Genomic DNA, 25,576 nt, shown 5'->3' with positions numbered 1-25,576 from the left:
CTGGCAGCTAGTCTAACAACTTCCTATTTCCAATTTTTTTTTTAGTCCTAACACTCATTCTTAATTTTACTTAATTAGCAAGAAATACAAAACACAGAGTTAAGTCCTAACTTGAAGCTTCCTAGTGGCTCAAACAGTAAAGAATCTGCCTGCTCTGCAGGAGATCCAGGTTCGATCCCTGGGTCGGGAATATCCCCTGGAGAAGTGAATGGCTACCCACTGCAGTATTCTTGCCTGGAGAATTTCATGGACAGAGGAGCCGGGTGGCATACAGTCCATGCGGTCACAAAGAGTCAGACACAGCTGAGTGACTGAATAACAAGAACCAAGTAATGTAATGGGGTAATTGTGCTGTGTTAGTACACATTGCTCTGCTGTCCTCAGATGTTCAATTCTGAGTTTCCTGTGTGCCTTACTGCACAGTTTGGGAATCAACTCTATACACTGTCCCATCCCATCAACCTTTTTTTACATCCATCATTTCAGAGGGAACATATCCATAATTTTCTTCTACATATGCCTCAGTATTCCACAAGCAAACACAAACTGATGGTGATATTTATATTTATTTTTGCAATGCCTTGGATAAAAACCATTTAAACAATGTCAGGTAAGGTGTTATTCTCATAAAAACATCTTCCTTCAAAACAAATGTATTTTTATTTTCCATAAAAGTTAAAATTACATGCTAAAACAGTTAATCACAACACAAAACAATATCAAGAAGACTCACAGAGTAAGACCAGATAATGAGCTGCATCATTAAACTAAACAATTACACAGAACTAGAAAACTGACTCAGTAGTAAAATATAAAAATCTACAATTATAAATATAAATTTGGTCCATGGAGACACTAGAGCAGTATTTACAGTAAGTATTAGATTATTTCTACATTAGGTGAATACTGCAGTTGTAAAATGTTGAATATCGTAGGGAACAGGGTGTTTTATTTACAGTATACTATATTAAAAGTTATATTTCTAGCAAACTTGATGATTGCTACAAATACAGCTAAAAATTTGACACTAAAAACAAACATGTTTTCTGTTTGGGAATTCTAGTTGGGAATTCCTAGTATCTGTAAATTGAAATTTTCTGTTAAAATCAATATGAAAAAAAGATACCACAATTCCATTCTTAGAAATACTGTAAATTTCAATCATTTTAGTTTAAACACAATAAGTGAATTACAAGAAGTTTTGCAAAAAAGGCACACATTGTTAATGATGTAAATTTGGCAGCAGAATCCTATGTCATGGTAGTAACTGTCAGGTGATGTGAAGTAAACAGATAACAGAACGGAACTGATTTTCCAGTCTAATTTTAGAAAGAGGGAAGCAGTACATGTGGGCTCTTCTCACCCCTTTCCACGTCAAACTAAAGACTCTAAGCTCTCGGCTATATTTCCATCAGCCAATGCCGCGCCGTTACTGTCCAGAGAGGTGGACGGGTTCTCTTCCTGCCTTGTGCTCACAAGGCTGAGGACTGCTTTGTAGAGAAACTGATACTGCTCCTGGGGAACAGAGGTGGTAAGAAACAGGAAACTCAGTGAAGACATACATTTGTAAAAAGAAGGAGTGTTTGCAGTCATCCTTTGCCACTGTCCAAGGAAGGTCACTGTGTGAAGGGCTCTGTTACAATTGGCAGAGGTACACCATCCATATTAATGTCTCTTTCTGATTAAATTTAAAGTAGCTCTACAATTAGCCAACCCTTACGGACCTACACATTGGCCCATATACATCTGCCAATGGTAAGCACTCCCTTCCTGCTCAGACGTCATGGAATCAATCAGAAGGTGATGTGGTGAGGTTCTAGTACTGATTTATCAACTTGTGTGTAAGCCCCTTGGCACTCGACTCTTGGATCCCGCTGAGTTATTCCTTCTCCATTCTCCAGCTGTTACGAAACCTCAGGACGCACTGTCAGCACAGGAATTCAAGGGGAATGCAGGCCTTTCACAGGACCCACTGTTTACCACTGTTTACCCAGTATTCTTCACACTCTACCAGCCCGGCCAGTCCTATGTCCTGCTTTGTGCAAAGGAAAGCATGTGTCCTGCTCTGGTTTCAGAGACACACGGAGGAATAAACAGTTGCTCTCTTTCAGACGCCAACTTGGGGATGGTGAGGTGGGGGCAAGGCAGTTGCAAAGACTGTGAGCTAATGGCTGGCACCACAGTATAAAATCATTAGGACCACATGTCTTAGTAAATGCATTTGTGAAACTTGGGTGTAAGTTTAGTCTCCAGAAAGCAATTTCAAATGACAAGCTCGGTACATACAACTCACCTTGCCTGAATGACACTTTTAACAAGGGCTCCTCTGAAGTGTGTGTGCACAGGGGTTTCCGGGCTCTCTGACCAGCTGGTGTGGGCTGGAGCTTTGAAGGCAGACCCTTATGCGGCTCTTCCATATACAGACCAGAAAGCTAGAAGGGAGCCTATGATTTCTGCATTCACCTAAGCTTCTCCCACCAGGGCATGCACAGAGTTCCCTACTGTCTTTCTAGCCCTTTTTTCTATAATAAAAGCTTCCAAATTATTCTCAGAGTTGAGACTTATCTTTCCAGATGTGCGATGCTCTTTCTTGATTGCATGAGTGTCCTTCTCTCTCTTTTTTTAAAAGTACCTTCAGAATTAGCTACTTCTTAAGTTTAGAAAATGAATTTGGCTTGAGAAAAAAGCAAACAATTGAATTCTATCTTCTGACTGCTCTTTGAGGCTATGCAGAACTTGAATGCTGGAATAAAATGTTTATTTTGCTGTATTAATCAGATTAGTTGGTGCTTCTACTAAAGATATTTTTTCAGAATTACACTAAGTCTCACAAAAAGGCACACAATGGAATTGAAAATTTTTGATCCATCAATTTTCTGGAAGATAAACTTTAAATGTTTATTGTTTATAGTTCCAGGTCTATGGATTGCAAACAGGATATAATTCAACTTGAAAACTTCAGGTTAATGTTATCAACGTGTTCTTTTTGATACACAACAAAATGATTTTGGTAGCCCCTAGCCACCTCACGCAAAGAGTTGACTCATTGGAAAAGATCCTAATGCTGGGAAGGATTGGGGGCAGGAGGAGAAGGGGACGACAGAGGATGAAATGGCTGGATGGCATCACCAACTCGATGGACATGGGTTTGGGTAGACTCCGGGAGTTGGTGATGGACAGGGAGGCCTGGTGTGCTGCGGTTCATGGGGTCACAAAGAGTCGGACATGACTGAGCGACTGAACTGAACTGAGAAAGTAACAGGCACTCTAACAGGAAAAGCTTGATTTGCTGTCTTGTTACTTACAATGTCGGCAAAGACTCCCGGCCTCATCAAACTGATCATCTTGGCTACCTGGTACACATCCACGGAATTTTCTTTTTCGAGTTGGTGCATCAGGGTCGTCAGAGCACAGAAGGTTCCAGCTGTCACTCCTCCGTGCCTGGAAGCAAATGGAAGGGGCAAGGACTCCATTCAGATGCACCAAACATTCACATCTGGAACTCACAGAGCATGTGGCCTTGACAACTTGGCAGTAAGAACACTGAAATTTTTAATATATTGTCTCATTTTATTGTCCATGGAACCATGGTTTAATTTGAAACATTTCGGAGTGTTCACAATATTGGTAATGAGACACTTTGTAGAAGTTAAGTATTTGGTTATACATTTTGTTTTGTTATACTATGGAATGGGTTGGCAATAAATCAAAATAATCTGACTGAGGCTAAATAATAATATATATTATAAAATAAGTATCTAAGTATCATGTATAATATGCACATGCATTTTGGTTGACAACAGAAACCTGGAAAGATCAATTGGATACAGATTTCTATTTCTGGTAAATAAAAATGACATCATGATATCAATTTTACTCCAATCCCAGGAAGTCAGTGGCTGAGAAATGTCTCACTGGTTAGAACCTGTAAAAATCCAGGTTCTAAAACACTGACTCATCACACAAAGTGTTCTCAGTGCAGAATGCAAGAGCAGATGCCTGTGACCCTGCACCCATCTTCTGCCTTCAACAGGAGCTCTAAGTGGAAAATAAACCCCAAACTATTGTGTGTTAAGCATGTCCATGAGAAGCAATAATCCACCCTGGCTGAATAATTCACCATGGGTCCAAAATATTAGGTTAGTACAAAGATAACAGAAATACACACACACCCAGAGCATGTCAGTTGTGAACAGATTTAAGGTGTGGCACTTACTCATCATGAACAATCATGGGCCCATCCCTGGTGGCGGCTTCTTCTTTGATAATACTTATAAGTTCAAAAGTTTTACTAATGGGGCTGTCTGGATTTGGCCATTTGGGGCACTGAAAGTGCCGCACTTCAAGTACATAGTCATCCTACAAGAAGAGGTAAAATCAGTGTTTTAAAAAGTGTCATGTTGGGTGGTGAGTAGATGAATTGAGGAAAATCAGTAACTACAGGAATGCAACAAAACCAAATCACATGCTGAGTGCAGGAGTCATTACAGCCCATTCATTGCATCACAGTGCGACGAACTAGGGTTGTTTTTTTTTTAAACTAAACTCCTGACTATCTACAAGACACCAATTTGAATTCTTTGTCAATAATTATTTCCATGAAAATCAGGAATTGCAGGAAGGCAATGAAACCAAGTCACACACTGAGTGTAGCAGTTGTTGTAGCCTGTCCATCATCATGGAAAGGAGAAATCACCATGACACCATATTTGCCGTGTACAGACGTGGCCTCTTTTTTATTCTAAACTAATCCTTGTTGGTGGACTTTATACTGCCAATCAAATCATGAACAGAGATGTGGCTCTGTCCATAAAATTAAACTTACAAAGAGAAATCTTGTTTTAAAATTTGCTTTAAAAATTGCATAGACATTCCTTTAAAAATTGTGAATCATTATATTGTATACCTGTAACCTATAATACTGTAAGTCATCTGTATTTGAAGTAAAAAAGAAAAAGATAGCATATACTTCTTCAAATAGCAGCATTACTCAGGTTCAACTAAGGGAAGAATATGATTGCATGACACAGTGTGGGAAGCGCTGGCAAGGAGGATGGAGACATGGGTCCCACTCTAGCCCCAGTTCGGATTCTTGCTTAAGTGACCAAACCAGGTTGCATGACTTTAACTCTCTTAAACTTCTGATCCTCAGTTTCCTAAAGTGGCTTATACATATACAGGAATTTGATTTATGACTGAACTGGTATTGTTGATCTATAAATGATGCTGGAACAATGGCTATTCACATGAAACAATAAAACTGGACTCTTGACTAACAAAATATAATATGAAACATCAATTTCAGGCAGAACTAGAAAACATTTAGAAAACAATGTATTTGCATCATCAATTTTATAAGTTTTGGTCAACCAAATAGTCTAGCAAATACTGAATTTTCTTATATATCCTATATGTTTTACCAGTTTCAGAATTAAAGTGAAACATTTAAACCACCTAAAATATGATTTAATTTTTTTCTGACTGAGCAAGTCCTCTGAATTTCACATGCCTTACTCATCATTATTAGCATCTTTTAGTGTTTTACAGGAGCCATACGATAATTTATGAACTATGCTGTAATTACAGAAATAATTATTGACAAAGAATTCAAACTGTAGATAATCAAGAGTTTAGTAAAACAACCTTAATTCATTGTATTGCATGTTTTCAAAGCAGTTCTTCACTGAACAACCTCCTGTACATCAGAACAGGGCAGTAAACTTGTTTTTACTGGTAGGTAGTCTTATATGGATGTGAGAGTTGGACTGTGAAGAAAGCTGAGCGCTGAAAAATTGATGCTTTTGAACTGTGGTGTTGGAGAAGACTCTTGAGAGTCCCTTGGACTGCAAGGAGATCCAACCAGTCCATCCTAAAGGAGATCAGTCCTGGGTGTTCATTGCAAGGACTGATGCTGAAGCTGAAACTCCAGTACTTTGGCCACCTCATGCGAAGAGTTGACTCATTGGAAAAGACCCTGATGCTGGGAGGGATTGGGGGCAGGAGGAGAAGGGGATGACAGAGAATGAGATGGCTGGATGGCATCACTGACTCGATGGATGTGAGTTTGAGTAAACTCCGGGGGTTGGTGATGGACAGGGAGGCCTGGCGTGCTGCGATTCATGGGGTCGCAGAGAGCTGGACATGACTGAGCGACTGAACTGAACTGAATATTTTTCCCATTTTACTTAGGAGAAGACAAGGTAAATACTGGCCTTAAAACATAAGAATTCGGATTAATAAAATTATTTGTTTTTACTCTGTTTATTTTCAACTTAACTTCTATCAGCAACTGCTTTGGAGTAAAGAAGAAATTTTTGACTTCCTGTGTGTGTAGAAGTCAGGGATGGTGGAGTTTAGTGATGGCTAATTGTTTAACGATTCTATAAGATTTTAAAAAATGAAAATAACATGTAAGGTAAAATTTATTATTTGGGTAATTTGCCTCAATTTATAAGAAATCAGATTCCTTCTTTTAATTTCTAGGAGAGATCTTTAAACTGGCATATATTTAAAAAGATGAAAAGTTTATCATTTAAACTATGTCCATACCTGTGTAGCTTCTAGGATAAAATCTTGCATTATAAGTTTCTCCTCATTAGACAGACATTTGTGTTCCTCGGCCATAAGAGTGACCTTAAAACTCTCACAATTTATAGGCTCATCTTTATTTGGCCAGTAAACAAATTCATCTTCTGCCTGGAGGATTAAAAAACAAATAAGATTCTAGATTTCAATAAAATGTCTAAGTCAGACTGTGAAACAAAGTTAACAGGTTGCCATAGAAAATTCAACTCAAATTTTTCTTTAAATCTCAAAATTTACTCTTAAAATATCCTAACAAGTTTTATTAAAAAAAATGCAAGTAGAAGTATATGGACTGACTTCATTCATGATTGCAATTCTAATTCCCTAAACAGTGTAATAAATACTTAAGTTAATTTCAATCTACTTTTATTTAAAACTGTCATTCAACAATTTCAGCCTGAGTTACTGCATTCAAACCAGATCCAATAATAGACAAGGTGCAACTTCAATATTAGTTCATTAGTTGAAAAAAATACTTTGTGTACTGGACTTTTGGGTAGTTGTGCCTTGATACCTACCCTAAAAAGAAAGTGCCAAAAGTGACCTGAGGGACTTACCATGTTTTGACCATCTGGAAGCATAACAACCAGCTGGGCATTATGGTCCCATATCATCCTCCAGAAATCCTTGATGGTGTGGAGAAGGGGATGCTGGGTGATGATGAATTCATTGCTCTGATAATAACCCTACATAATCAAAGAGAGGATAGAAAGAGCCATGGCATATGACTAAACATTCAAGAAACAGTTACAGGTTAATGGTCATGTTAGTCTTTTTATTTTTAGATTGTGTCTGTAAATAATAATGTGATTATTATAGCCAATGTTATGGACCCATCCTACATGCCAGGTACAGTGCTAAGCATTTTCCTCCTTTATTTCTCACAGCAATACTATGAGAAAGGGAATGTGAGCTTCACTTCATACATAATTAAACTGAAGCAGAAGAAGTTATCACCTTAAGTTATCACACAGTTATCACTTCTAGGAGGAGACTTAACGAAATGGCTTGTGGACTATGTCTCCCACACTAGATAGAAGAGAAACCCAAAATTTTGCATTTCTTAAAGTTCATAAGTCCAAATGGCAGTGCCAAATTTCACACCTACTGGCAGTAGGATACTTTACATCTTGACTGCCTCTACCAGAGAGGAACTAGGGGTGGCACCTTGCAAATGTTGCTGCAGAAACCTGAAAGCTGGTGCCATTGAATTAATCATGATTTCCATGTTGCTGTTTACCAAAACCATGGCTCCTTCTGCAATGGAATCTCTTAGATCCCATTCCTAGCCCCCATAGACTCACTTGAAGTATGGAATGTTTTTTATTTTTTTTTTAAGCTTTATCTTCATTTATTCATCAAGTAGAATTCTACTCAATTTACTTTCTTTTGGTTACAATCTTATTTGATAAGCAGAAAACTTTTAAGTTCATATATTCAGATTTGAATGAGTAGGTTGTACATAATTAAATGTTTTTCTCGTTAATTGTAGAGGCTTTGGATAGGAAAAGATCTTTTTTAAAAAATAATTTTATTTATTTCTGGCTGTGTTGGGTCTTTGCTGTTTTGAGGGCTTTGTCTACCTGCAGTGAGTGGGGGCTCCTCTCTAGTTATGGTGCACGGGCTTCTCATTTCAGTGGCCTCTCTTGTGGAACATGAGCTCTAGGGCTCGCGGGCTTCAGCAGTTGTGGCACGTGGGCTCAGTTGTTTGGGACTCCCAGGCTCAACAGCACACGCTCAATAGTTGTGGTACATGGGCTCAGCTGCCCCTAGCACATGGAATCTTCCTAGATTAGGGATTGAACCTGTGTCTCCTGCATTGGCAGCTGGATTCTTTACCACTGAGCCACCAGGGAAGCCCAGGAAAAGACCTTGAAAGGACTTCCAATCTATCCTGCAACTTCAGTCAACATCCCACATCATTCCAAGTAGATAAAAATTCATCCCAATTTGTAAATCTTCAGACATACTGTGGCAAGCTTTGTAGGTAGCCAGCATTTAATTATTTTCTTGATGAGGACAGCCTTTTATCTAACCAACACACAATGCAATATTTACATTTGTCTCAACCCATTCTTGATTTTTGAGTAAAAACATCTGCTTCCTGTAGTATTAAGAAGCCCCTCTTTAAGTATGGCATGCTTTTGGATGTCTCCTGCACCTCTTGCATTGGCAGTCAGATTCTTTACCACTGCGCCACCTGGGAAGCCCTAAAAATGAAAGTGTTAGTCGCTCAGTCATGTCCGACTCTTTGCGACCCCAGGGACTGTAGCCCGCCAGACTCCTCTGTCCATGGAATTCTCCAGGCAAGAATACTGGAGTGGGTAGCCATTCCATTCTCCAAGGGATCTTCCTGCTCCAGGGATTGAACCCATGTCTCCTGCATTGCAAGCAAATTCTTTACCATCTGAGCCACCAGGGAAGCCCTTTTAGATGCCAGCAACATATATCTTCTTGTTTCCTGTATAAATATGCCTTAGTATTTTCTTTTCCAGTTAAATAAAACAGTGATTTGGGCATGGAAGTTAGGACCCTTTCATCTGAAGGCAAGCTCTGTGATGGACTGGCCTGAAATGGAAATGAAGGTCAAAAAACAGCTACTAAAGCACTCACTCCTGTCAGAGTAGAGCTAAATGCAGACAGAAAGTATTGAATCTTTAGAAATCTAAGTCGCCAAATGAGCCCAGTTTGCAGGGTGAGACCTGTGCTGCAGACCTGGAGTGATGTCAGTGAGATTGGACTTGCTAATGCTGGTGTATACTGGTTCTGCAGGAAATCTGCTTTGGTCAATGAAATGGAGCCACTTAGGTGGGTAAGTGGATGCTTTGTATTTACTCATCATGTTGAAGCTGAAACTCCAATACTTTGGCCACCTGATGCGAAGAACTGACTCATTTGAAAAGACCCTGATGCTGGGAAAGATTGAAGGTAGGTGGGGAAGGGGACAACAGAGGATGAGATGTTTGGATGGCATCACCAACTCGACGGACATAAGTTTGAGTGGACTCTGGGAGTTGGTGATGGACAGGGAGGCCTGCTGTGCTACAGTCCACGGGGTCGCAAACAGTGGGGCATAATTGAGCAACTGAACTGAACTGAACTGAATATCAGTTCTGAATGGTGAGTTTGGTTCCTGCATCTACTCAGTTGCGTTGACCAAGGGTTCTCCAGTCCCAGCACACATGAAAACACCAAGGAATGCTGTGATTCTGTTGCTGCTGTGGGCTGTGAACCTGCACGCATCAGATTTGACTCATGTCCACCCGCGGTATTTGCCAGTCCCTGATTCAGGCAGACCAGTCTGTTTTGGTTCTGGCAACACAAGCTTGCAGTCAGTTTCCCCAGTAGCTCTTTGACTTACCATGATGTAGGAGGCATTGATGTAGTCTGCGCCTTCTCCACTCAGGGATGAAATGCCAACCCTGGATCTTTCCACTGGGAACACAGAACATTCATCAGAAACAAGTAAGCTCTTAGCACTATACTTCCTTCCCACCTCCTCAAATGGCAAAATATAGCTGCATTTTGCAAGTTCAGTGTCTTTGACTTTTTAGCTAATTTTTCTATGTATTTTGCACTCAAAGTTTTGAGTCCTTGTTAAGCTACATTATCTGACATAATTAAATGAGTATATTGCTTTTGTTCCAAGATGGAAAAATATTGTTAAATTACCTTCTATTAATATTATTTTAAAAGTTGGTTTTCCTTTTTCTTCCAAAATTCAACATAGCTTACCAGGGATGATGGAAGACGTTCTGTTCTTTTCTCTGTTGCATTGCTTTAGGGCTGTAGAATAGTCACTCTGCTGTATATTTGATTGACTCAAGAGCTGAGAAAGAATGTCAAGGAAAAATATAAATCATTTCGTTTAAGCCACTCAAATATTCAAACACACACACACACACACACACACACACTCACACTCATACTCATATTCACACACGTGACTCAACAAAGATAAGACACTGAATATGAATATATTTGACTTATTTTCCAAGAATTCCTTAAATTAAAGTTGTTTAGGGGACTCCCTGATACATTTATGTTCTATATTCTATTCCAGGAGGGATGGAAGAAGCAGGGAATGCTTGATACCTAGTTTGACTTTGAGCATTGGGACCCTTCCTCTATGGTGTGTGCTCTCCATGTTCTCCATTTAAATCTCACACTGCAGCTGGAGATAAACTGCATCATGTGTGTGCGTTTTCAGGCGGCATCAGGAGCCAGGTGGACATATATATACATGTCGTGTCCAGCTCTTTGTGACCCCATGGACTGTATGTAGCTTGCCAGGCTCCTTCTGTCCATGGGATTTTCCAGGTAAGAATACTGGAGTGGTTGCCAGTTCCTTCTCCAAGGGATCTTCCCAACCCAGGGATAAAAACCACACTTCCTGCATTGGCAGACAGATTTTTTACCACGGAGTCACCAAGGAAGCCCTTGTATATGCATATAGTTCTTTATTCATTATTTTGGGCTTCCCTAGTGGCTTAGACTAAAGAGTCCGCCTGCAGTGTGAGAAAGAATGGCAACCCACTCCAGGATTCTTACCTGGAGAATCCCCATGGAGAATCCCCATGGAGGAGGAGCCTGGTGGGTTACAGTCCCTGGGGTTGCAAAGAGTCAGACATGACTTAGCGACTAAGCACAGCACATTCATTATTTTAATACTTCATCACATAAATAATCTACTTGCTATTTATCTATTCTGCAATTAGTAAATGTTTGCATTATTTTCAATGTTTCGCTATTTCAAACTCTGCAGCAATGAACAGCCCTTGTATATTTCTTAATATGCACATATGTGAGGGTTTCTATAAAGAATGTGCAGTCATTGGTGTTCAATTTTTGACAGGCTAACAGATGAAAAGTAGTATACTGTGGTTTTGATTAGCATTTTCTTAATTATAGTGCAATTGTGAATTTTAGTTATTTCTTCTTTGATGATTGCCTTTCCATATTTATATTTCATTTTCATTAATTTGCAGGGGGTTTGATGCCTTAAATGTAAATCTATAGTCTACTAAGAAAGTTGCAAATGTCTTTGTTCTCTTTAATCAAATAGACACTTATAACTGAATTACTGTTTTTCCTTAAGATTTTTGTAAATTACATTTTTATTTAAGAAGTTCTTCTCTACCTTCATGTCCTCAAAATACATTTTCCAATATTTTCTTATAGTAGTTATAAAGCTATTTCCATTTTAAGAATTTAATCCATCTTGAATAATTTCAGTGTTTGAGGTACAGTAGATATGTAATTGTACTTGTTCCCACATGGAAACTGTCCTAGTATCATTTACTGATCAGTCCATCTTTCTTCACCAATTTTTAATGTCATATCTATCACATAACAATTTCCACATGCACGTGGTTCCTCTGGCTGATTTGTCTGTTTTTCAACATTACCATTCCATAAAAGGTCTTTCACATACAGTTCAAGAAATTTCTATTCCTTATTGTTCAGTATTGCTTTGAATATTTTTGGTTCTTTAATTTTCAATGTAGATTTCAAAATCAGTATCAAACACAAAAGCCTGGCATGAGGTACATTTGTGATAAATATTTATTGGATACATAGACATGCAATTTCATTTTAAGAATATTTTTCACTGGATAAATCTGAATAAATACCTTTTTTTATAGGACAGTGTACACACACACACACAAACACAAGCACACACCCCTAAATCTCCCTAGTTAGCATGCTAACAGGAAACAGTCAAATGTCTCTCTTTTTAAATGGATTCTGTTTCATAATTGATATTTTCATTCTGATCATGAATTACCCAGTATAAGTGATATAAATTATTTTAGGTAATTGTGTAAGCGGTAAATCATATGTAAGTGAAAATTATGTTGGAAATGGCTAATACATATGTATTTTTTAACTTAGAGAAAAGCCATCTTAGCAATATCCTGTTAATGCTTTATATTTCTTTCTTATCTGTTTCTGGAAGCTGTACTGTGCACTTTTCTTCCTTGAATTCTTTCTTAACTACTCAGATAACTTTGGCTGAATAAACACGTATGTCTCCCTCTCTTCAGGTTTTAAGTTCAGGTTCTAAACCTAATCTGTCCCTTACTCCTCCCAAAGCCCAAAAGATGCTGAATGAGAAGGCAAAAAGTCAGGGAATTCGTAATGACTACATCTTCTGTGTTGTAAGCTGGAGAAAAGAAAGAGAAAGAACTACAATCTCAAGGTTTGTTAACTCTCCTGGGCTTTTCCAGGGCTTCCTGAATTCTTCTGAGATACTCCTTCAGAAATTGGCCCTGCTTCTCTAGCAACCCAGGGAAGAGGTTGGTATAGGAATAAAAACTAAGATCATGGCACTGGTCCCATTACTTCATGGCAAATAGATAGAGAAACAATGGAAACAGTAACAGACTTCATTTTCTTGGGCTCCAATTTCACTGCAGATGGTAACTGAAGGCATGAAATTAAAAGATGCTTACTCCTTGGAAGAAAAGCTATGACAAATATAGACAGTATATTAAAAGGCAGAGACACCACTTTGCCGACAATGATTTGATTAGTCAAAGCTATGGTTTTTCCAGAAGTCATGTACGAATGTGAGAATTGGACCATAAAGAAGACTGAGCGCCAAAGAAGTGATGCTTTCAAACTGTGGTGGTAGAAGAGACTTTTGAGAGTCCCTTGGGCAGCAAGGAGATCAAAACAGTCAACCCTAAAGGAAGTCAACCCTGAATATTCATTGGAAGGACTGATGCTGAAGCTGAAACTCCAACATTTTGGCCACCTGATGTGAAGACCTGACTCATTTGAAAAGACCCTGATGCTGGGAAAGATTAAAGGTGAGAGGAGAAGGGGACGACAGAGAATGAGATAGTTGGATGGCATCACTGATTCAATGGACATGAGTTTGAGCAAACTCTGGGAGACAGTAAAGGACAGGGAAGCCTGGCATGATACAGTCCATGGGGTCGCAAAGAGTTGCACACAACTGAGCTACTGAACAACAATAGGAATAATAGGGAACAAAACAACATAGTCTTCCTTCCTCTGGAAAGCCACAACTCTTCAAATCTCCCTATCTCCACCAGCAGGTCTGATAACAACTGCTTTCTGAATTCTTTGCTCACTGGTTTCTGGAAGTCAGACAGCTAAGTTAAGTTGTGGGAGGCAGAATGTCGAACAAAGCACGCTCCCCTTGTGTAGCTGACTGCCTCGTGACAGGGTGGGAGGCAGAAACTGGGGTTGAAGAAGCTATTCTTGTGGGGTGGCCTATTCTAGTCCAAGGCTTCAAGTGAGACAGATCCTTCCAGGGAGCAGCACAGACAGCCGGAGCCACAGCACTCGTGGTTAAGTGGTCTGGTTTTCTCAAAGTGAGAAGAGCACTTACACCGTCTGTGCTAGAAGTTCTGCCTGTTCATCCTGTTCTGCTCTGTGCCCTGTTTCCTGGACCACGCCTGCATTTCTAGGGTTTCTGGGAACTTTCCCTCTTGTGACTCAAAGGTTCTCCTTGAAATTGACCAAGTGGCTTTGTGGCCGGTTGTAAAGAACACAGTGTAGCCACTGGGCCAACAGAGCACCCAGCCTGTCCTCGTGGCCTTGTCCACTCAAATGAGGAGATGCGGGAACACGCCAACCCATGGTGACACCCAAGAGAGGGACTTTGAAGAGAACTCACCTTGAATTGCTTCTCTAGCTTTGTTTTGCCCGTTGGTCCAGGAATGAGGAGCCCGTTAACATAGGCATGGATGTGGCTGTCCGGGACCTCAGTTTCTTTACTGAGTATGGCCTCGACCAGTGCATCATGAATGAAGACATACTGTTCCTGGCAAAACAATGACAAACAGGAACATCACTACAGGCTCTCCCTATACGTGGTAAGTTCTTGGAAGTGTTAGTTGTTCAGCTGTGTTTGACTCTTGGCAACCCCATGGACTGTAGACCACCAGCCTTCACTGTCCATGGGATTCTCCAAGCAAGAATGCTGGAGTGGGTAGCCATTCCCTTCTCCAAGAGATCTTCCTGACCCAGGGATCGAGCCCAATCTCCTGCACTGCAGGCAGATTCTTTACCATCTGAGCAAGCAAGTGTCTCGGTACAGAAGTAGTATTTTCCAGGAACTTCCCTGGTGTTCCAGAACCACTGGGGTCTGCACTCCCAATGCAGGGGGCCTGGGTTCAATCCTTCATCAGGGAACTAGATCCCACATGTGGCAACTAAGAGTGTGAGTGCCGTAACTGAAGATCCCCCGTGCCACAATTAAAACCCAGTGCACACAAAACAAATTAAATTTTTTTTCTTTTGAAAGTAGTATCTTTCACTGATAGACAAAGAGTTTTACAAAATGGAAGGGAGAACTCACAGAGGTTGCTTACCAGTCCTGGCAGGAAGTCAGATGGAGGAAAAGGAGTAAAACAGAAAGAACTGTTTCCACTCTCATCTCTTTATTTCATGTGCACTGACATTTAGAGAAGGAGACCACTGGAAGATTCTTGGAGGCAAAGCAATGTCCTCTCTGGCCATCCTTCATACCTGAGACCCTCTTCCACATTTTGCACTGACTTCTCTACTTCTGATGGGTCTTTCCCTTCTGTCCATTCCAGTTCTCCTTTTAGCTGGTCAAATGTAATTCAGCACAATTATCTATACGTTTTTAATAGTTATCTTCTATTTCATGGATGGGCCTCTTCCCTGGTCTTATCTAACTAGAATGTCATCTCCTTGATGGATTGAAGTTTGATTTCAAAGCCATTCAGTCATAGGTTTCTTATTGTTTTCAAGCTGCCATCCATAGCATTCAATTTAAATCTGTTTTTATTTAGAAATAGTGAAAATAAAATACAGGTATGGAGACTTTGTCCTATGTCACATAGGGGCAAATGAAATGGGCTTAAAAAAGAATTTAATTTGAGCATGCGTGTGTGCTAAGTTGCTTCTGTCATATCCAACTCTTTGCAACCCTACAGACTATAGCCCGCCTGGCTCCTCTGTCCATGGGATTCTCCAAGCAAAAATACCAGAGTGAGTTGCTATTTCCTCCTCCAGGGGATCTTCCCGACCCAGGGATCAAACCCGACTCTTTTATGTCTCCTGCATTAAAGCCCCAATTAGAGCATAATTCGTACTATTTAAATAGGAGAATGAATCTATTTGCTCACTACACACAGGAAAAGCTTGAGGAGTCTGGTGGAGGAGATGACTGTTGACTGATCCACTTACTCTTTTTCTGAATCTTTTCTGTGAGCAGTGTCATTTTAAAGATATTTCCCATTGGTTATGCGATAGACAGAATTTAGCTGGTCTATCAATGACACATATGCAATAACCTGATGTTAAAGGTTGAATTGTGTCCCTCCCCAAACAGATATGCTGAAACCCTAACCTCCTAGTACCTCAGAATGTGACCTTATTTGTACACAGAGATGATGCAGATGTCGTTAGTTAAATGAAGTAGGGCTGACATTCTTATAAGAAAGGGGAAATCTGGGCACAGACACCGGGGGAAGACAGCCGTGTGAAGATACAGGCAGAGACTGGAGTTAGACTGCTAAATCCAGGGAAATATGAGACTATCAGAAACTTGAAGAGACAAGGAAGGATCCTTCTCTAGAGGATGTGGAGGGAGCATGGCTCTGCTGCCCACACCTTGATTTTGGACTTCTATCCTCCAGAACTAGGAGATGATACATTTCTGTTGTTTTAAGCCACCCAGTTCATAGCACTTTATCAAGGGGTGCCCCATGGGACTAACGAATCTGGTAATACAAACTCTGGTCTATCCAGCATTTAGGGACATTTCCAATCCTTAGATAAATTAAATTATCCTTCTTCTCATACCTCAGTTTGCACCAAGTAATTTCTTTGTGAACGAATGTGTTTTAAAAAGCCAAATACGTTGACGGTTCCTTCATGTTGAATTTGCTGCAGCATACTGTCTAGCACGATGTACGTGCCCGTTCTTCCAACTCCAGCACTGAGGAGCACACAAAGAGAGAGCTAGCTCAATGTCAAGGATAAAGTACATTTGACGATAGGGCACAACTGGCTGTCTCGTAAATTACTTTCCTTTTCCAAGCCACTTAGTAGGTAATTTAGCAGTCCAAAAGTAAGCAGCTTAAGAGTTAAGCAGAATGCTTCAAATAACAAAGTTCCCTCTTTTCTTTTTTGCCGACAGGTCAAACTCTAAAGCAATTTGATCATTTCTGTTGGAGACTTTTTGTGTTCAATAATCACAGTTATTATTCAGTCTATATGATACAATGAAAATATTATGTATCAGAGCCTAGCAAATAGACATTTAATTTGAGAAAAATGAAAACATCAGCTTCTCCAAACTCTGAAAAGACAAGGTCTCCAGGTCGGCACTGCCAGGTAAACAGGTTTGTAAAGGTTTCCGCATTAATGGGAAGAAAGAGTTTGTGAAGGCTTTCAGCTGAAAATATCATTTCCCTGAGACGGTGAGGAATAAAGCATAACTTCAGTCATTTCTAAAGGGCCATTATCTATCGACTTCTTCAAAGCCTCTAGCAGAGGGACAGAATTCAGAGACACGGATTCCTTTCAAACGCTCTGAAGAGCAGGAAGTACTACAGTGAAGAATTAGCAGCTGCTCTCAAAATGCTCTGGGCCTCCTCCATTCACCAGGAAACAATCTCTGACCTTCAGAGCTATTTTTCTTGCATCTTCCTGTTTCCCTCAACTTCCAGGCTCAGATAAAAAACCTTAAGATAGGTCTCTCAAACTTTGTCTGAGCCTAACTCCTGAGACAGGTAATTAGAATGTGTGAGATACACTGCATATCAAAGGAAAACACTTGTTTCTGTAAAAATACAGATGCTGTTTTGACAAAAGTACTCCATGTAGAAGTGAATTAGATTTTTGTGGTTAGCACTCATTAAACATTAACTGCTATTTTTGCTTTAATTGAAAGATATTAAATTAGATCCTCTAACACATTTTTCTCTTTCTTTGAAATTGCATTATTTCTATTAATCCCTCCTGTCTTGGAAGTACCTGGGCTTTCCATAGGATGTATTAGAAAAAATTCAGGAATATAAGAAAGAGTTTTGACCCCAAACTGTTTAAAAACAAATTAAAGGTATTTTGCTGAATTCCTCACATTTTGTGGGCTTTGATTTTTCTAATATAAACCTGACTTATGAAGTCTACAATAGACTATTAACTCCTAGGAACATGGGCTGCATCTCAAGGATTTTTACCTCACATTACATTGTAATAAATGTTTGTTTAATTACAAGACATTGTTCTGCCTGCTTCACACCTTTCATAAGTTGAAATCCAATTAAACAATCAAATAGAATAATATACATCATAGAAATAACTGGTGCTTTGAAATATTCAGGAATCCAATTCTGAATCTGGCATACTCACTTCCTAGGGACTTCATGCCCCTCCCTTTGTGAAATCATTTCCATTTTGGCAAAACCTTTGTTCCACTGATTCCCTTTTTATTAGCATAAGCAATTCTATGGGTTTACAACCTGGCGCTGAAACTCACCTGCAGTGGACAACAACAGGCCCTACTGCGTGGCGCTTGGCATGCGAGGCCTTTCTCACAAAGGTTAGCACTGGCAGGGAGTACTCGGGCACCCCCATGTCAGGCCACTGAGTGTAGTGGTACTGGGTAACCACGCGCCCACTGGGTCTTCCTTTTTGGGAACCCTAAAAGAGACCAGACAGCTAATTAGCTAATTACAGGAACACACACAAATGCGGTCCTTAAACATCAACTTAGGATTCAGAGCTTGATGCTGGTGGTTCATAACAAAGCCAAAAAAGTACATTGTCATTTGTGATGGTTAATTTCATATATCAACTTGGTTAGGCTATGGTGGTCAGTAGCTTGGTCAAACCAGTCACACCAAATGTTACTGTCAAGGTATTCTTTAAGATATGATTGACATCTAAATCAGTAAGACTTCCAGTAAAGTGGATGAAGCTCCATAATATCAGTTGAAGAACTCAAGAGCAAAGACTGAGGTTTCCTGAAAAAGAAGGTATTCTCAAGACTACAAAGTAGAAATCTTGCCTGAATTTCTAGCTTGGAATCAACTCTTAAAAAAAAAAAAAATACCTCTCTCTCTAAATATATATATATATATATATATATATAACTTGCTCTTTTTCTTCTCCTCCTCCTTTTCAATTTCCACTATTTTAGTTGGATGTGCAGTTATCATATGGCACAAGGACTTTTGTTCGTGTATCACTGCAACTATTGGCACTACAAAGAATATGGTGCCAAAGCCACATCTGGGATTAAGAGGTTTGGAAGAAATCTTTGGGGTTGAGCTGTAGTTGTGATAAGAACAGTTCTTTTCTTTTTTGACTCTGCTGGGTCTTCTTGGTGGTGCACAGGCTTCTCTTTGCGGTGGCTTCTCTTGCGGAGCATGCACCCTTGGCTCATGGGCTCAGCAGCTGCAGTTGCATGAGCTTAGTTGCCTCACGACATGTAGGATCTCAGTTCCTTTGCCAGGGTCCTTACCACATCCATTGTATCAGAAGATGGATTCTTAACCACTGGACCACCGGGGAAGTCCCAGTTAAGAACTCTCAGAGCCTTTACTTACATGTATTTTTACTCTGTTTCGGTTATACCATTTGTTCCCTTTAAAAAGTACTGAGATGTATGATTCAATTGATGGTATCCCTCATGTGTAGACTCACCTTTTTGATCTTTGTGTTTCTTAGAGTAAAATTCCTCACAGTATAATAAGCAAGCACTTGAATACTCTTTTGAGTGACCAGAAAGTTCCCATACTCTTCACTGCCATCCACAGGCCAGTACTGGTCACACTTTCTCTGTGGAAGAGAAAGTAAAAATGCTATTTTCATATTTCAAATGCTTAGTGTAAGTCACCCCTGAAGTCAGTAAAGATCTGATACCATGACACTCTTATTCTTCTAAACAATTTCTTTCCTTTCTCAGTGACTGCAAGTTAGTTGTAGAGAAGAGAAGGGAGAGAGCTATGAGGCTGAAAGACCCGAGATGATGGATCCAAACTCCTCCTTCTTTAGGATGAGAAAAGTGAGGCCAGATGTCCCGAGTCACTGTGAAGCCAGGACTAGAATCCAGCTCCTGTGAATTAAAATCTACTTCACTCTGCATAGCTTTTCAATGAACCTCATTTGTTTTTTCTCATGGAATGAAGAATGCATTTAAATAACCCATAGCTTAATATATAGTGAAGATTTTGACCTCTTTTTCCCTTTATTTATTTATTTTAAATGTATTTATTCTTCATTGGAGGATAACGGTTTTAAAATATTTTGTTGCTTTCTGCCATTCATCAATGTGAATCAGCCATAAGCATACACATGTCCCCCCTCTTTTGAACCTCCCTCCCACCTCCCACCCCAGCCCACCCTCCTAGGTAATCACAGAGCACCCAGTTGAGCTTCCTGCATCATTACAGCAAATTCCCACTGGCTGTCAATTTTACATATGGTAATGTTTATGTTTCAATGCTACCATTTCTCTTTAGCTCTTTTATCTACTAGAAAGAAATCCTGATAAGCTTTCCTAACTTTTGCTGCTTCCTAATGCTGAATCTATCACAAGCAACTTAAAGCACTCCCAATCACTATCTCGGGGAAGACATAAGAGATAACCTACATACCCTTCCTTTCTCCACAAGGTTCGTTATCATGACAATAACTTCCACATTATGCTCCCATATCATTCTCCAGAAGTCTTCGGCGGTGGATTTCAGTGGGCCTTGGGCAGCAATGTAAGCTTTTGGTCTGTTGTAGCCCTGAAGAGACAAATGACAAATGTTTCTCACTAACACATTTGTATGCCATTTTTAACTGTTCAGTTTCTAAGATCAGCACAGTTTTGCTATCAAAGAAAACCATTAAAAAACACTTCAAAGCCAGAAAAATGTACTAGCACAGCAAAGACAATTCTTCTTTAACTATGATTGATATATATATATATATATATACACACACACACATATAATCTTTGCATTGACACAACCATTGTTCTCTGCACTTCCAGTCTTGGTGCATTTAATTCAAGTCTGTTTACTGTGCTTACTATCTGGTCCTTAATTGTGCCCCTTTGAAATGTGTTTGAGGCATTAGGCCTCAGTTGTCTGTAATCAGGAAACCTTTGGTGTTTTCTCCTTATGGTAGACCTGAGCAATGCTAATCATTCACAGCTATCTTCACTTATTATCTGCTGTTGGCCAAGTTTACAAACATTAACCCTAATCCATAATTTACATGCAAAATGGAAGAATCATTCTTGATTTGGGGATAAGCAAACTGAAGCTCAGAAGAGTTAAGCGGCTTTCCAAGCTTTCAGTTAGCCAATGGCAGAGCTGCAATTCAGAGCCAGTTCCAACTCCAAAGCCCATATTCAGTCTGATGCACACACTCACAGACATGGAAGCCTGAAGTGACTGCCTACAACAAACCCACTGGGTACTTTTATTTGGTGCTCACTTCTTCGAATGAGAGAGCTTCCCTGGTGGCTCAGATGGTAAACGGGTCTGCTTGCAATGCGGGAGACCCAGGTTTGATCCCTGGGTAGGGAAGATTCCCTGGAAGAGGAAATGGCAACCCACTCTAGTACTCTTGCCTGGAAAATTCCATGGATGGAAGTGCCTCATAGGCTACAGCATGGGGTCACAAAAAGTCAGAACTGACTGAGCATCTTCACTTTCACTTTCTTTCTTTGAATTAACTGTTCTTTCTTTGAATTAACTGTTTCTTTCTTTGAATTAACCTGAAGGCAGCTAGACTGTAAGGTCAGTGTCAGGAAAATAACCAAGTTCCATTGGCATTCAACTGACCACAGGGAAACAGCAGGAAGTGAGCCAGTGGTCTACAGCCCCTGGAGATCACCAGTAAGTTTCACAAAGCTAGGTATCCTGATACATGCCCAAGGTTATAAAGGCTGGTTACTGGTTTAGTAATCATGTGTTTGCTTTTTAGCTAATTCTTCTGTGGGAACTTTGCAGTCAAAATTTATTGATCATTTGCTATCCATATAATTTTGCACTAGGAACCATGGGATGGAAATGCCAAACAAACATTGATCCTACACCTTTTATTTAAGGAGTTACAAACTTATCAGAATACATACATCCCACCTTGAATGTACATTCTCAGACCAAATTCCCTCTCTCACCTAGGAAATAAACCAGAGCTTGAGTGCCATTCAATCTGAAAACCTTTAGCCACGGGATCTCTTACTGCTGATTTGTATTTTTTATTATCTTTCACATAATATTTGTTAAGCACAATTATATGTACACTGTTATATGTACAATACTCTGGTATAATATATTCACAATCTAAAATAATTTTCATAAAATTTTATTTTAAATATGCTTACATCAACATAATTGGCATTGATATAATCAGTCAGTTTGCCATCCTTCTCAGCAAGTTGTGCGAGTTTAACTCTACTATGATCATCTGTAATAAAAAAAGAAAATATTTCACTATATCATGAACTGCTTTTCAGCATAAAGGTCATTTACATTTACATGATCATTTATCAAATACAATTAAAACCAGTGCAAACATCATTTACTTTAGTTGGCTTTTGGAAGATACAGAAGATACAGAGATGACAAAAATATAGGTAAATATAGATGACAACAAAAACCATTTCTTTCAGGAAGGTTTCCAATGTAGAAGGTGGGAATGGACATATACACAAAGAAGAATGTTTGGGTGTCAAAGGAGAAGTGCAGAGTCCTAGGGGAACACTGGTTTGGGATGAAAATAAACCTTTTCATAGAGGTTGACTCCTAAAGTTGGCATTTTAGATGGGCTTCTAAAGGTAGATACTGGGGCTGTGAACACTGAAGAGCCAGTGAAGGGGAGAGAACAAGCTAAGGAAGGATGCTAGCACGCATTCTCTGAAAAGGAGGCTGACAGAGGAAAAGAACGTAGAGAAGGAAGCAGGATGGCTCCAGGGAGTTTCCGTGAGTAGTTACAGCAGGCAGCTCTTTCAAGGGAAGACCTCAAAGAGGAACTACTGCAAAGGGAGGCAGGAGAACGACTGGCCAGGAATGAAGGGCATGGATCCTGCACTGTCAGTGAAGAGGGCATGAAGACATGGTAACTTATACATAGGTCAGTTCAGTTCAGTTCAGTCGCTCAGTCGTGTCTGACTCTTTGTGACCCCATGAACTGCAGCACGCCAGGCCTCCCTGTCCATCACCAATCCCGGAGATTACTCAAACTCAAGTCCATTGAGTCGGTGATGCCATCCAACCATCTCATCCTCCGTCAGCCCCTTCTCCTCCCACCTTCAATCTTTCCCAGCATCAGGGTCTTTTCCAACGAGTCAGCTCTTTGCATCAGGTGACCAACGTATTGAAGAATCAGCTTCAACATCAGTCCTTCCAATGAACACCCAGGACTGATTTCCTTTAGGATGGACTGGCTGGATTTACTTGCAGTCCAAGGGACTCTCAAGAGTCTTCTCAAACACCACAGTTCAAAAGCATCAATTCTTCAGCGCTCAGCTTTCTTTATAGGCCAACTCTCACATCCATACATGGCTACTGGAAAAACCATGGCCTTGACTAGACGGACCTTTGTTGGCAAAGTAATGTCTCTGCTTTGTAATATGCTGTCTAGGTTGGTCATAACTTTCCTCCCAAGGAGTAAGCATCTTTTAATTTCATGGCTACAATCACCATCTGTAGTGATTTTGGAGCCCCCCAAAAATAAAGTCAGCCATTGTTTCCACTGTTTCCCCATCTATTTGCCATGAAGAGATGGGACCAGATGCCATGATCTTATTTCTGAATGTTGAGCTTTAAGCCAACTTTTTCACTCTCCCCTTTCACCTTCATCAAGAGGCTCTTGCCATAAGGGTGGTGTCATCTGCATATCTAAGGTTATTGATATTTCTTCTGGCAATCTTGATTCCAGCTTGTGCTTCATCCAGCCCAGCGTTTCTCATAGTTATACATAGTGCATGGTCAGAATTAAATGTGTTGAAATGAGGAGTTCTGGAATAACTTCAGTTCTACAGAGAAACTATATTTGGAGGAACTGCTTAATAAGAAAGGAAAGCATCACTAGAAGGACACTTGATGGTTTCTCTGGGAAGACTAGTTTTTTCAAGGATGAAGAAATGAATACAGACCAAACGAGATATTCTGGAATAGTAATACTTTGGTGATATTGGCAGCTCACAAAGATGCAGGAAATGTACACAGAAATAGATGTATGGCCATGGAAAGATGGCTTCAATGCCAGGCTGACCTATTTTCATATTTTGGTGTTGAAGGGTCTTATTGGGTAAACTTTCTGGGTTTTTTCTTCATCTGTAAAGTAGAAATGGTATTACCTATCTTGCCAGGTTCTTTCAGGGATGAAATGAAACAACAGATTTATTCGTTTAATTCACTTAAAATATTTTTAAAATTAATTTTTATTGGAGTATGATTTACTGGAGTTGATTTACAGTGTTTTGCTAGTTTCTGCTATATAGCAAAGTGAGTCAGTTGAAATAACAGATTTATAGTGCCAGGCATATAGTAGGTGTTCAACAAATGTTAATCTCCATCCCCTTCTTAATTACTGGTAGGGATTTTCTATTTGGGCTTTCCTGGGGCTCAGTGGTAAAGAATGTGCCTGCAGTGAAGAAGCCAGGGGTTCTATCCCTGGGTTGAGAAGATCCCCTGGAGGAGGGCATGGCAACCCACTCCAGTATTCTTGCCTGGAGAATTCCATAGACAGAGGAGCCTAGTGGACAACAGTCCATAGGATCACAAAGCGTCGGACACAACCGAAGCGACTTAGCATGCACCCGTGCACTTTCTGTTTAGCTTGTAGAGGGACTGGTCTAACAACCACTTCACACTAAGAAGCAATTGAATACAACTGAGCTTTTACATGTAGTAAGACAGTTGGTTCCACTGAGGAGGCCAAACATGAAGCAGAATCTTCTATCAAAATTGAAAAATTGGTGTAAACCTTGTAGGGAAAAAAACCAGCATCTATGCAAACTACTTAGCAGTGTGATCGTAAAAGTTTCCATTCCAGAAACTAGAATGGAACCAGAATTTAAACAACCATGCTGTAATACCATGTTCCCACAAATCTGGGAAGACTTACTGAATATATAAGAAAGGAAGTAAGTTGAAGTTTTGGGGAAGAATGAAGATGGATTTCAAGAGATGAGGGGGATATAAAGGAAAATAAAAGGGAACAGATGTAAACAAGACATGCTGTAAAAAGATGGAAGAAACATGATAATTTCATAGGAAAATAAATAGGTACACTTGCCCTAAAGAAAAGAGCCAGACAGCTATTCATGGAAGAGAAAAAGACAATAAAAGGAGAGAAGAAATAAAAAGAAAGAATTCAACTAACCTTTTACCAGCCCCCAGAGAGAATGGCAAGAGGGGAACAGAAATGGTAGGGAAAAAAAAAAAGAGTCTAAAGAAAATCCCTTTTGGTTAGTAAATTCACATAGTAGGGGGATCTCAAGTGAAAATAGAACTACGGAATACAAATAATGACAGAAACTATGAGAACAAATTTACAGGTTATGAGGTCTGAAGAAAGGACTGGATTAAAACATGAGCTTATTTTGTTCAAAAGAAACAGATGTCATTAATTGCAAAATGTATTTAAGCTGGAGTAGTTAAACAATATGTATTGTCTAACACAAGTCTCATCTCCTGATACAAAGGTCCTGAAACAGCTTCACCGAGGGTTGCTGTCAGAGAACTTCAGGACACTGAATTAAAAGCACTGCAATGATAAGGTCAGAGTTGAGTGAAGGATATACTTACAGGCAACAATATTTATGTATCGGTTCTTGTGCTTATTGTCGGGGTGATTGGAGCTGTCTGCTGTGATACCTAAATCAACAGTACAGCTCTGTACCTCCTGTAAAGAAATTGCATGGGTAACATTTTAACATACATCCTTTCAAACAAAGTGCCTTAAAATACATTAAGGAAGACAACAAACAAAACAATCTATCAAAAAATTCTTTACATGTTACATCAAC

General features: G+C 39.7%; 1 protein-coding gene across 4 annotated transcripts in view; it reads right to left on the bottom strand.

Annotated features, from left to right (window-relative positions):
- Nucleotides 1–547: 547 nt before the first annotated feature.
- The window catches only part of PTPRZ1 (protein tyrosine phosphatase receptor type Z1), a 193,264-nt gene continuing 168,235 nt past the window's right edge, over nucleotides 548–25,576 (bottom strand). For all 4 annotated transcript variants that reach the window (XM_043463568.1, XM_043463569.1, XM_043463570.1 and 1 more), the window contains 14 exons: nucleotides 25,356–25,452; nucleotides 21,926–22,008; nucleotides 20,199–20,333; nucleotides 19,246–19,380; nucleotides 18,077–18,240; nucleotides 16,396–16,531; nucleotides 14,237–14,383; nucleotides 10,321–10,414; nucleotides 9,947–10,020; nucleotides 7,143–7,271; nucleotides 6,550–6,696; nucleotides 4,217–4,359; nucleotides 3,306–3,441; nucleotides 548–1,515 (listed from right to left, as the gene is read on the bottom strand). In XM_043463568.1, coding sequence (XP_043319503.1) covers nucleotides 1,375–1,515; nucleotides 3,306–3,441; nucleotides 4,217–4,359; nucleotides 6,550–6,696; nucleotides 7,143–7,271; nucleotides 9,947–10,020; nucleotides 10,321–10,414; nucleotides 14,237–14,383; nucleotides 16,396–16,531; nucleotides 18,077–18,240; nucleotides 19,246–19,380; nucleotides 20,199–20,333; nucleotides 21,926–22,008; nucleotides 25,356–25,452 — 1,761 coding nt within the window. In that variant the 3' untranslated portion in view covers nucleotides 548–1,374. The remainder of the gene's footprint in view (nucleotides 1,516–3,305; nucleotides 3,442–4,216; nucleotides 4,360–6,549; nucleotides 6,697–7,142; nucleotides 7,272–9,946; nucleotides 10,021–10,320; nucleotides 10,415–14,236; nucleotides 14,384–16,395; nucleotides 16,532–18,076; nucleotides 18,241–19,245; nucleotides 19,381–20,198; nucleotides 20,334–21,925; nucleotides 22,009–25,355; nucleotides 25,453–25,576) is intronic.

Source organism: Cervus canadensis, chromosome 3, assembly GCF_019320065.1.
Source record: "Cervus canadensis isolate Bull #8, Minnesota chromosome 3, ASM1932006v1, whole genome shotgun sequence".
Lineage (NCBI taxonomy): Eukaryota > Metazoa > Chordata > Mammalia > Artiodactyla > Cervidae > Cervus > Cervus canadensis.
Note: the sequence above shows the minus strand (reverse complement) of the source record. Positions and strands in the feature narration are given on the sequence as shown.